This window comes from Toxorhynchites rutilus, chromosome 2, assembly GCF_029784135.1.
Source record: "Toxorhynchites rutilus septentrionalis strain SRP chromosome 2, ASM2978413v1, whole genome shotgun sequence".
Taxonomy (NCBI): domain Eukaryota; kingdom Metazoa; phylum Arthropoda; class Insecta; order Diptera; family Culicidae; genus Toxorhynchites; species Toxorhynchites rutilus.
In genome coordinates, this window is record NC_073745.1 from 241,716,954 (window position 1) to 241,729,494 (window position 12,541).

General features: G+C 37.3%; 1 protein-coding gene across 5 annotated transcripts in view; it reads left to right on the forward strand.

The window, feature by feature from the left end:
• Positions 1 to 9,688, forward strand: part of LOC129764853 (protein disabled) — a 45,431-nt gene extending 35,743 nt beyond the window's left edge. For all 5 annotated transcript variants that reach the window (XM_055764386.1, XM_055764387.1, XM_055764388.1 and 2 more), the window contains one exon: positions 35 to 9,688. In XM_055764386.1, coding sequence (XP_055620361.1) covers positions 35 to 2,373 — 2,339 coding nt within the window. In that variant the 3' untranslated portion in view covers positions 2,374 to 9,688. The remainder of the gene's footprint in view (positions 1 to 34) is intronic.
• Positions 9,689 to 12,541: the final 2,853 nt, after the last annotated feature.

A 12,541-nucleotide genomic window follows, 5' to 3' on the forward strand; every position in this document is an offset into this window, starting at 1 on the left:
TTCTCAAAATTAAATTCTATTTCCAATTCATCAGTGCTAGACAAGAACGGTCCCGACTCGCCCTGCTCATCGGACCCGAAGGACGAGTGGAAGAGTGACCGTGACTATGGACGCCGTTGGCCCACCAAGGGACACACTTCATCATCCTCTAGGGATGTTTCGCCCTGGGACGAGGATGATCCGGAGTACAGGAAACGACCACCAAGTCATCATCCTCCGACGTCGGGCGAACGATATCACCACCCTAGAATGCCACCTCGGCGCATCAACTCCAACGACGATGACTATGAGGATGAGCTGAAGGAACGTTCCGAACGGAGGCGGCGAATGAAGGGTCAGATAAGTGCCAGAAGCCGGGACAATTTCGACGACGAGCATTGGTATCACGAACATCAAAGCTGGTCGCCAACCGACGAGGATGAGCGGCCGGATCGTTCGAGGTCGTTCGATAGGAATGCATACGAGCGGAGCACCTATGGGCCCCCGTATGAGAAACGTGAGCCCAAAAGTATGCCTGCGTACGATAGGAGGGATTATAAGAATTATGATAAAAGAAAATACTACAGGGAAAGAAGTAGACCGAATTATGAGTATGATCCTTACAGTGAAGGGTACGATCAGCGGATGATGAAGGGTAGGGTTGATTATGAGGATGTCTACGAGAGGGCACCTCGTGACTCGAGAGCACCGAGGGAATATTTCTATGAAAGAGAGAGGAAGAGTTTCGACCGTGACAGTAACGAGTCTTACGATCGACGAAGTTTGGGTAGTGGAGATTTGTATGGCAGCTTGGATAGTCGCGGTGACTATCGGGAGAGGGATCGTTACCTGTCGTTGGACAAATCACGATCGTTACGGCGAGGAGTGCGGAATTCCGGAAGTGCCAGATTAGATGATCCAGATCACGATTCGGAGGGCGATCTGATAGGCGGACGGCGGGGTGATACGAATAGCCTTCATCGTTCTAGTCAAAACATCCGGGGCAAGCAGCAACAAGTGGTTGACGATGAGGTTTGGGGAATGGCAATGGCTGGCAAATCTGGGTGGAAGCGTCCTTCGAGTGCCACTGATCAGGAACGACGCTACAATGAAGGCAGGAGGATGTTGACATCGATGACACTGGCAGGTTCCGATGGAGAAAAGGATCGTCGTTTTCGTAAAAAGAGTAGAAATCGTTCAAAAGAGTCGGACATTAGGCCAGGGTATGCAACTATGCGGTATCCGCCACGTTCCAAAGAGGATTATTTTGATTTCGATGCAGATACTCGTGGGAGTGGTAATGGGGGGAGCATGTACGACAATGATGAAGAGGATGATGTGGGTAGTGGTAAAATTATAAACGAATCAATCGGCGAGAGTCCATCCTATTACGGCCGGAGACAACCTTCTTCGTACTACAAACCTCCTACTCCGCGCTCTGAAGGGCGAACTCTCAATGATTCACTCATAGCACAAGAAGCCAAAAAGATGTCTCGATATGCGTATGAGGAAGAGACCATGCGTAGAATGAAGAAAAGCAATAGTCGGGATCTCTACTTCGAAGACGAGGACAAAGGGCGTTTCAGTGGCAAATTCGGATCCGGAAATTTCGAGGCTGCGACACCACCCAAAAGTGCTAAAAATGTGAGAATGGAGTTCGAATTCGAAGATTTTGGGGACACTCCTCAGTCCAATACCAGTAGCAAGTTCAACTTCGAAGGTGGGGATGGGTTTGAAAGTGATTTCAACTCACCACCGGTTCCGCCTTCTGGCGAAATTCAAACCACACATCATAGCGCAAAATCATTCAGATTTTCGAACGATTTTTCCGAGAAGGAATCCGGTCGCCATCATCAAAGCTATCATCAGAAAAATCAGCCTCCGGGCTTTGGTGGTGGTTTCGAAGCAGATTTCACTTCTACACCACGATCAGCTCCAGGCATCCAGCAGACGGCTTCGAAATTGCGTTTCAACGAAAATGTAACCATTTCGAAATTCAATGCGGAAGCGAATACTGCCGGAACGCACATGTTCGAAGACGATTTCACCGGCCGGCTCGATCCTGAACTGGAAGATCAATGGGCAACCGATCGTCAGCCTTCCTCTGCCGCGAGCAATGGGAGTAAGAAAATTCTCAAAATTTCTAGTCAGCATCACTCACAGTCACAGGATAACATCCACAAATCAGACAGTGTGAATATTTTCGCCAAAAAGGTTGAGGATCCTTTCGAGGATGATGACTTTTTCTCGACCGGCGGAACAGCGGCAGGAGAGAAGGATCCATTCGGCAGTGAAGCCAACAGTGGTCCTGGCAATGATTCGACGAACGCTCCCGGTCCGGGAGGGCAGTCTGGGTGGGACAAGAATTTTGCAAACTTCGACGATAATATCTGATTACTCGGTAACCTGATGATGAACAGTAACGCACTCACTCGTCAGCTGAACCGAACTCTTAGCGTGCGTCAACAATATCAATACTGCTACCAAGGCGAACATCAGCGATACTCCCTGGCGAAGGATATTAGGAAGCTTTACATGCGAATCAGGCATTTCAAAAAGTATGAGATATTTGTTTAGTGATTATAGTTTCGATAAGTTTTAGCAATAGTTGACTGAAATTCTGGTGTTCCATCGCCAACTGTTGAAAAACACATCACTCCCTAACGTATGTTTGTCATCAAAATTTGTTCTAATGTGAATATTGAAACGATGATTTACATGTAACTGAACGCATTTAACTTATCTAAACCTACTTCGAACTCGCGAAAAGTTCAATATGCATTCGTATGCAAAGCTCTGATAAATAAGGAGAATATAGAAAACAATCTTATCAGCATATCTGTTTTCTATGTGAGATCTAGTCATTTGAATTAGAACATTTGGTTGTATCTTGTCACTTGGTTGTTCCATTATGGTTGTCATAGTTAAAAGGTATATTCATTATTTTCCATAGTTCTGGTAATGAGCGATTCCATTTGAATTCGAGGATCGATTTGTTTTTTTTAATTGGCTCAAATTTCACAGACGCATTCTTTATGACGAAAAAAGCAATTCCATTTTGACTGTAGACCTATTATTCAGAAGGACCTAAAAATAAATTGCTTGAGAATTTTCAAGAAATATAACTCAGAAATGGTTGGTCCGATCGATTCGGTGTCTTCCGCAATGTTTGAGGTTTTTAGCGTAGGATTACGTCTTTCATAAAGGGTGTCAAATCAGAAAACAGATCACGTTTTTATGGAATAAAGTTAACGTTAATAACTATTTTTGCTGCGAACGGACTTTGACGATTTGCATACCATTCAAATCGGAAATTCTCTAAGATTTATTTGATATGTCTTACATTATAATCCCATAAGCTGTAAATGAATTAAATCGATGAAAATTAAAAGTATTCCCATTTCCCCATACATTTGTTCTGTCCATTTGTGTGCTTACCTAACCGTTCCTTCAATAACGGGCAAATTATGCAGCCGCGAGGCAAAGAAACAACGAATGGGATAAGGAAAAGAGAATATTTGAGCCATAAACTCTACCTTTGCACAGTAAGTACGCTGCCGCTAATATATAAATTTTGCACCTCCTCTGAGGAAAATTTTCAGTCTCTTTCTGTATCTGAAACAGCGAACATCGTTAATTCTGCTCGTTTTGTGTCATCTTCGTTTCCCGTCGAACTGTGGACGCGAGCGAATATTCCACTCGCTGTGCATCAATCCACTCATCTTCCCGAGCCATGCGAAAGCAGGCGTAATCATAAGGTTTTTCGCCAAATTATGTAGGGCAAAATTCAGCTGGGCCATCATCGCCGGCTCACAAGGAAAATGATCCTTCTGCTGGAATGCTATGTTTGATTTACCCAAAGTTAATTTTTAGCACATGTTATGTCATCCCGATTTATTACATTAAATAAACCAAAAAATAACAGAAAATGTTCTACTCCCCAGTACGTGTATATCATTTGTATAATATATATGCTAGAGCTAATATGAGCAAGCGAAACAGGAGAAACATAGTTTGTCAAATCACACGGCCCAGACAGAGAAAAATATCTATTCTCATTTACACCCAAAGTTAAATGTTAGCACATGTTATGACATCCCGATTTATTACATTAAATGAGCCAAAAAATAACAGAAAATGTTCTACTCCCCAATACATGTATATTAATTGTATAATATATATTCTAGAGCCAATATGAGCGAGCGAAACAGGAGACACATTTAAATGAAAGCATATGAAGGCTTTTCGTATAGTTTGCGAAATACACGGCCCAGACAGAGAAAGATATGTTCTCGATCATGTTCTTCTTTATCCTCTTAGAAAACACTTTCCAACTTCATTTTATGATGAGGTGTAATATTATCACGCTTTTATATAACAGCACTGGCAGCTATATGGATAGCTTAGTCGTATGAAACAGCTTTGCATTCCAGCCGGCCTTGGTTCGATCCCCATTGACGTCGTATGGACTTTTTTTTAGCACAATCCCAAATGGAATAAAGAAAGAAAAAAGAAAGGGATGTCTGCTCCCACACATAGAAACCTTTTTTAAGCTTTTAAAACAGCTCATATTTTGCGCATTTGACCCTCCAGCACACGAAATGGCATTATTTCTGCCAAAGATGAAATGTTTTCAGCCAACGCTAATTTGGATGTACGCAATAGAAGTGCAACTGCTCCTCATCGTCTTCTTTTGAGGCATATGATACCAACAAAATAGTTTATTTTGAGAAGAATGCAAGATCATAATAGCTGTATGTTAGGGTGGCAGCGAAAATGGTCATGTCAAATTTCAAAAACCGACCATGTACATTTTGAGTGGGCTTCTTTTCCAGGAAGCTCATTAAATGACTACTTCGCAAGGGACTAAATGTTCAGTTCCGTTTAGTTCCATCTAGTATGTCTTTGAGTAATTACAAAAAGTTAATTAACTTTTACGACAGTCGAAGCCAATGAAAAGCATTAATTATAGCATCGAATATCTGAAGAAATATGGACGATTCATAGAAAGTCTGGACTAGACAAAGTATAGTCTGTATGTCTGGATAACCCGTAAAAGTCTGGAAGATTCCAGATAAATCTGGAAGGTTGGCAACACTGCCTTTGTGTGTTACCGTGTGCGTTTTCTGTGGGACGCTTGTTTGGTGCTGGTGCTGTTTGGGCTGTTTGGCGATGCACGGAAAATCCTTATAGGTGCCCCAGGGCAACACTAAACTACATGGAGCATGACCCTTGAGACTTGCAAATCTTGTCATTTTTGTTGTTTTTATGTATCGCCAAAGATATATTGATGTGGTTAAGAAATATGGAATAACGGTGGCTGCTTGTGGAACAAATATTTAATCACATGTGGCTGAGTGTGTGTCTTCCTATTGAAGAGTTATTTATAAAACTTCGTTACATTTATAAGTAATATCGGAAATGATAAACAAGCGAACTGAATAAAACGAATGCGTAGTGTTTTTTGACGTAGAACTACGTCTTTCAGGAAGGGCACCAAATCAGAAAACATGTCACGTTTTTCTGAAATAAAGTTAACGTTAATAACTATTAACTAGAGATGAATGAACTTAAGAAGTTTAAAACCAAATATGGAATGGAATGGAATGAAAATGCCTAATGTTGATTTCAAACACATATACACACACAGCTCGATACAAAAATGGAAGATATTGCGTAGCAGCAGTGGAATTTCGTCCACATTCACTTCACACCCTCGAAGATGAATTTTGGAATATGGACATACACTGCATTTGTTTAGATACAACGTATTTAAATACACTCCTTCATGGAAGTATGCTTTACATTCCCAGCATGGATTGGATTAGATACAATTGGCGATCTAACGCAAAACGTAAACGATCGGTGAGACATCTGGATTTTGTTTTTGAAAATGATGAAAATGATGCAAAGATAACCTAAAGCTCGAAAACAAATCACGTATATTTTACATCCGGCCTTTCCAAGGTAGTTCTCACATGCAGGAATCGTGCATTTTTCTACTTGTATTTGATTGTGCTCTCGAATTTCCTTCTTTAATTCAACCATTGTCAAAAATTTTATAGTTTTCACTACTGAAAGAGGTAAATAAATAACATGTTATATATAAAATTGCGCAGAATTAAATTTCTTCCAAACTCATCGCAATCAAATAATCTTTTATGATTATAACATTGTAATTTATGGAAAAAACTACAAACCTTCCATAAGCTCACATGGCAAAATTTAAAACCATCATCACTTTCACAGCAGCGCCGCCTAGGTGTAGATTTGTACGTTAGATCGCCAATCACACCTCAAGCAAATGAATGGAAGGCGCTGATAGTTTTCGACGATTCTCTTCATCAGTAATTTGTTGTAGAAGAACCCAAAGATGCGGACATATAAGTGATACACGAATCAAATACTGAAGCAAATAACTTAAAAGTTATTTCAGAAATGTCGATGCATTCTGAAATAATATTCGTAGTGACACACAAGCGGAATGAATAATATGATTCCGTAGTTCCACGTCGAAAATGCGGTCGTGTCCTGGATACAACCCCTTACAATTTTTTTATTTCAAAAATAACACTTTAAATTAAAATTTCTCAAAAAAGGTGTTTTTAATTTTATTTATTTTTTTGTTATGTGACAGCAGACAACAAATGATGTTTATTGTACAGTGCGCCAAAATGGAAAAGTAATGGACGAAAAAGTTATATATTTAAAAAAAATTGATTTTTGAAAACTGTTGAAATGATTTGCTGTACTGCCAAATTTTGCCAATTGCTACCGTTCTCGAGATACAGTAATTTTTAAATAAAATTTACAGAAAATCACCAACTTTCGGTCGTTCTCGTATGTTTTTCGAGTTTATTCAAATAATAATTTTTTTCTGAAATATTTTATTTCAAGTGTTCATAAAATGATCGCATTTTCTTACAGATGTCTTATTGTTTCATAATGCCTACAATTTATTTATCATTTCATTTTGGAAATTGCCTATTTTATTTTATTTTTTAGAAGCATAGAAGTAATTCTATTTTATCTTCGGGAACAGGAAGAAATGAATGTGTTCCTTGAATAGTAATCGCTTTCGAATATCGAACCATCAAGCTATTACTTGGTATTTCCATACTCTATTGTAGTTGCATAGAAAAATTTGGGTTAGTTGCTTCTTCTTCCGCGTTTGAGCCCAATCGAAAAGTTTGCTTCGTTTTTTTTTTTTGATGGGATGTTCATGTTCTTTAGCTAGACTAGCCCTTGTAGCTCTGCGTTTTATCGTTCCTTCTAAGACGAAAAAATGCCATTCAACATCTACATCATATTTATTCTTAAATTGGCGAAGACTGGAAAGATTCTTTCTATTTTTATATTGTGAAGCAGCTTCATCGGACATGAAGTAAATTTTGTTCAAATTAAAGCTTTTCTTGACGTATAAAATAAATTATTGTTAAGATAAATAAGTTAACGGATATAGGCTCATTACACAAATCTTCGAAAAATTGAGTAGTAATTTAAACGATTAAGCATGCCTTTTTCCTTGAAATAAATTGCTGCGCATAATGACCTAGAACTTCATTCCGTAGTACAAGAGTGTTATTTTTTGAAAAATCAAATATATCTACAAACACTTCCCCGCAAGTTGTTTTTTGTTTTTCAAAAAAGTACACTGCTCTTTTTTATTGAAATCATGTGATATCCATTTTTCTAACTTTTGAAGGAAATAGGAACTTTCATGTTGTAATTCGTTGTGAAGAAGATTCAACCATTATAGTCGAAAATTATCTACACTTTCGGGAAAATTAACTTCTAGGTTAAAAAGACTCGAAAAGATTCAAAAACGATCAAAAGTTGAAAATTTCCAGTAAATTTTATTTTCAAATCACTGTATTTCAGAAACGGTAGAATTTAGCAAAATTTTGCCGTACATTCGTTTGACACCAAATTATGCGTACTTTCATAAAATCAGGTCTAAAAACAATCATAAGAAGCATTTCAACAATTTTCAAAAATTCAACTTTTTTGTCCAATATTTTTCCATTTTGGCGCACTGTACAATAAACTTCATACGTTGTCCTCTGCAACATATAAAAATATTTAAACAACACTTTTTTTTCGAGAAAATTGAGTCAATATTTTCGAAATAACATAAAAATAAAACATTCTTTTACAGTGCATACTTTCTCCATATAGCATCAATAATAACCTAAAACATTGCGGAAGCCACCAAATCGATCAGACAAACCCTTTCTGAGTTATATTTTGTTGAAAAATTTTCTTAGGTGATCTTTGCTTAGACCCTTCTCAAAAGGAAAACTAGAGCCAAAATGGCAAACCGACGATGCGAGTTATCCTTCTTGGTAATAAAGAATGCATCTATAAAATTCGATCCAAATAAAAAAATACAAAAATAAAATTTATGAAAAAATCGTCATTTGCGGTGGAAGGAAGCTCTAATGTCACAATTTCTTGCATATTAATAAATCCTATTTCATGCCTTAGGCAAAACAGAACGAAATCCACATTTCAATTTGCTGTTAATTTATCTTCGGTGTTCGAATATCAGTTGTAATTCAAAACGTTTGAAGCTTCGCAAATGATCATAAAGTTATCGAACACTTCTGAGAAACAACAAACATTGTATTATGGAAAACTATTGAAAAACAAAATGCAAAATGAATCGAAATATTGAAAAAAATGAACCTAAAATCAAATACACCAATTTTTACTGAAGCAAAACAATAAAACATATTGGATTATAACTGTGTTTCTCAAGCCACAACCTTGCAACAAAGCTTATGCGCATATATCAAATAGCTAGTAAATAATTTCTGTTTAGAAATCGATTGATCAACTTGTACTACAACTTGTACAACTTGTACTAATCGTTGGCATACGATTTGCGTGATCCCTGGTCATCTATGTTATCGAAGGACATATCGAACAAGCATCGAATGTCCATGTATTATCATCACTGGTAGAGCTTAAGCAAATGAATGAAAAAAAAACAAAACAAAATACTCTAATAAACTGCAATACCCCCTTTTTTTGGTTACCGTCGACTCGATGGAACTGATTTCTCACTGTGTGGTTTAGAATGAAAAAAAACACCGAAACCGAGATAGTTCCTACCAGGTCAGCACGTAGCATTTTTTAAGCAAACATGTCATGTTAATATGGAAACCGAAAACAATATTCTCATGTTACAATATCCTCTTTCTCGAATATTCGCCAATACGTGCATAAATAGAGCAAAAAAAATCTACACTTCACTGTTTCTGAAGGCAAACTCGTTTCTAAACAGACAGTAGAATAATTTTTAAGTACATGTGTTGATATTAATGCTACTCCAAAAAGTCGAACATCATAGAATTAAACACTTGTGTTTGCAATTGAAAAGGAAAAAACCGTTGTGTAAATTGCTTTGTATATTTTTTGTAAAATATTTATTGAATAATCGGTTAATGATAACATGTAAAATTATGCTGATTAAACATACAACTAAGAAAGACTAATCGAGTAATATTGAATCAGAACCTATAAATTATGTAGATGTTGAAAAAAATACTGAAAACAGAAAAGGCAAAACACACACACACACCAGAGTTAAACATAACAATGAACAAATTCAACTAAATGAACGAAACAAAATAATTCGTAATACAAACCCAAATGTTGATTTAAACTCAATACGAATAAAGTATGTAAAATTTCAATCTTTAAACTTTTGGTTTCGTGATATCCGCATGAAAGAAATTACCCAAAGTCTAAAACGAACACAAGACGCTCAAGGCGATCATTAATGTATGGCAAAATAACATGTAGACTAACACGGGGTGAGTTGGACATACGGGGTGATTTGGACCACCCCATTATCTCAAAAAGTACGGCTCAACTTGGATTTTTTTATAATCTTCTTTTATTGTTGAACCGTATGTAGCTAACGTAAAAAAACTTTGATAAAATTCGACAGGTGGAAGGAAATGGTAGCATGAACACAGCAAGCACTTTGATTGTCAAAAAATGTGAGTTTTCCGATCGTGGTTTTAAGATTTTTCCCGCTGATTAAACAAACTTTTCGTGTTTTGTGCAGTAAAGTTCTGTTCGCCTACAGAAGAGGAACAATTTGATGTAGCGAAACTGTAAGTTTGATAACAATAAATGAAATTAATTGCATTTCAATTTTTGCATGTTGTGTGGGGTGACAAAGACACGTTTTTGTGGGGTGAATTGGTCCTACAGATTTGAGGTTTTACTTTTGTCTAATTGATTCCAGATGCCGCTGAATTACAAAAAGAGGATGGGCAGGCAACGTTGGAAGAAGGAGGAGCTTGAAAGAGCAACGCAGGCCATCAAGAACGGATTTTCTTTGACCAAGCATCGAAAGTGTTTGAAAATGCTCGAACTACAGTGAAAAAATTTTGTAAACAAATTTGTTTTTTCGCGAGCAATGGCCGAACAGCAATTTTGACATTGCGGTCCACCTATAGTACAACGCCTTGTGTCAAACTGCGTAATTGGCGCCATTTTGTTACTTTGACATCTGGTAAAGATCTGTAACATAAAACAAAACAAGTTCACATAGCAGGCTAGTTTTGGTGATCAATGCCAAATCTCTTCGAACGGAAGATAATGCTCAGTATTTCACAGGGTCAGAGATTTACATTCTGTAAAATATATACCGGGAATTTGTGTTTTTAATGAAAATAATTCATTTATCATCCAAATGTATATTATCGCCTTCAAAATAGGCACCTTGCGAAGCAATACGCTTTTTCCAATGAATAGTCTAATCATCGAAAGACTTTTTATACTTATATTCAGAAATTGCCTTCAGTTCACGCAGCGAATTCATTTTTATGTCTTCGAATCTGTCAAAACCGCCATTCTTGCCATTTTTGGTCAAAAATTCGTTCACAATGATCGATCGATGAACTGGTGCAAAATCCAAGTGTTATCCTTCCACAAATCTGGCCATTTGCGACGAGTTCGCCACCATTTTCAACGTTTCAGCACAAGACATTTTACATGTGCTGAAAAGTTTACTCAATTTCCTTGAACCGATAAATTTATCCATATCAAAAATCGCCCATCAAAACAAGTTAAATTGTTCTTAGCCCCTTCCCCCCTTCCCGTATTATTTAATACGTCACACATCAAGTGATTTCACTAGCCTGCTGAGCGTTTTAGCACCCTATGTTATTCAAGTATCCACGAGTGACACTCGATACGGGAAAAAGTTAATGACGCTGTAAATGAAATAAATGACAGATCGTGCTAAAAATTGACATTAACACCACTAGCAGTAGCATCAACTTAAAAAAAGGAAATTTTTTCAAGGGAAGATTTAAAAGCATGAATTCTTAATATATAAATCTAAAAATTGAGTGAGTGAAGCCACCAGTCAAATATGGAGGAGGTGAATCATTGCGATATAATAATTTGCCAATTAACTCAAATATTTTTTTCCCATTCCTTGTGCAGGTAGAGTCACGGTTTGGGGCTCTATGGCATCGGAGAACTCGCATTTATTGACAGAATGATGACAAAAGAGGTTTATCTGGACATATTAAGTGAAAGCTTCCAGCAAGTTCACAACAATTAAGGATTAGTCGTCGGTACACATTCTATCAAGATGGAGAACCAAAGCATACCTCGAAGCTGGTATCAAATTGGTGTAGGAACAGAAAAATCATTGTTTTGGAGTGGCAAGCACAATTTTCTGACCATAACCCAACAAAACATTTGTGGTCTATTTTGAAAGTTAAAGTTCTAAAAAATAATCCAACAAGCATTCAACAACTACAGCAAGTGTTGGGTGAACCTAATTCGTTCCGTTTCCGTGAATGCCGACATCTGTCAACCTAATATTGTCTACAAGTCTTTTATAGCGAATTCGTTTTTAAAACTGAGTCAGTGCCAAACTGACTCTGTAATAAAAAAACGTTTTCAGTTTCACGAATGCGGTGGTTTGTTGGTGTGCGTTATATAGTTTGATTTGTTTATATTTGCTACGACAAATGTACAGTGTCGACATCTGGTGACGATATTCGTGCTTGGGAGGTAAATTATTCTCTATCAGATCAGAAGGACCAAGTGCAGTGTAAAAATATAAAAGTTTGAATGAAAATTTTTACTTCATATTGTTTGATTCCCTAACACATGTAGTTCTAACACTCACTTAACCATTTGTCAATGCATTTCCTGTTTGATCCACAAATAATTACTATTATAATATAAAATCATCATTAGATCATGATTTTGAAAGCAGGTTTATTCCACCTGAATATCCATCATTATTTCCGCCTCCCAATGAAAGAACACGTAGCTTAATGCTGTCTACTCGAAAATACTCTTCAAAATCAGAATCCGAATTGGATTACGATTCCAAAAATACAAAAGCAAAAGCAGCAGGTTTTCCATTTTCATAGTCTTTATTTTCAGATTTTCCAAAACAATACTCGGAACTTGACAGTTCAGTATAGTTGTATTGGTGAACCCGAGTGCCAACCCGTGAAACATCTCAGTGCGAAACTAACAGCTTTCGGGGCGAACTAGTGCGACACTGAGTGCGAAA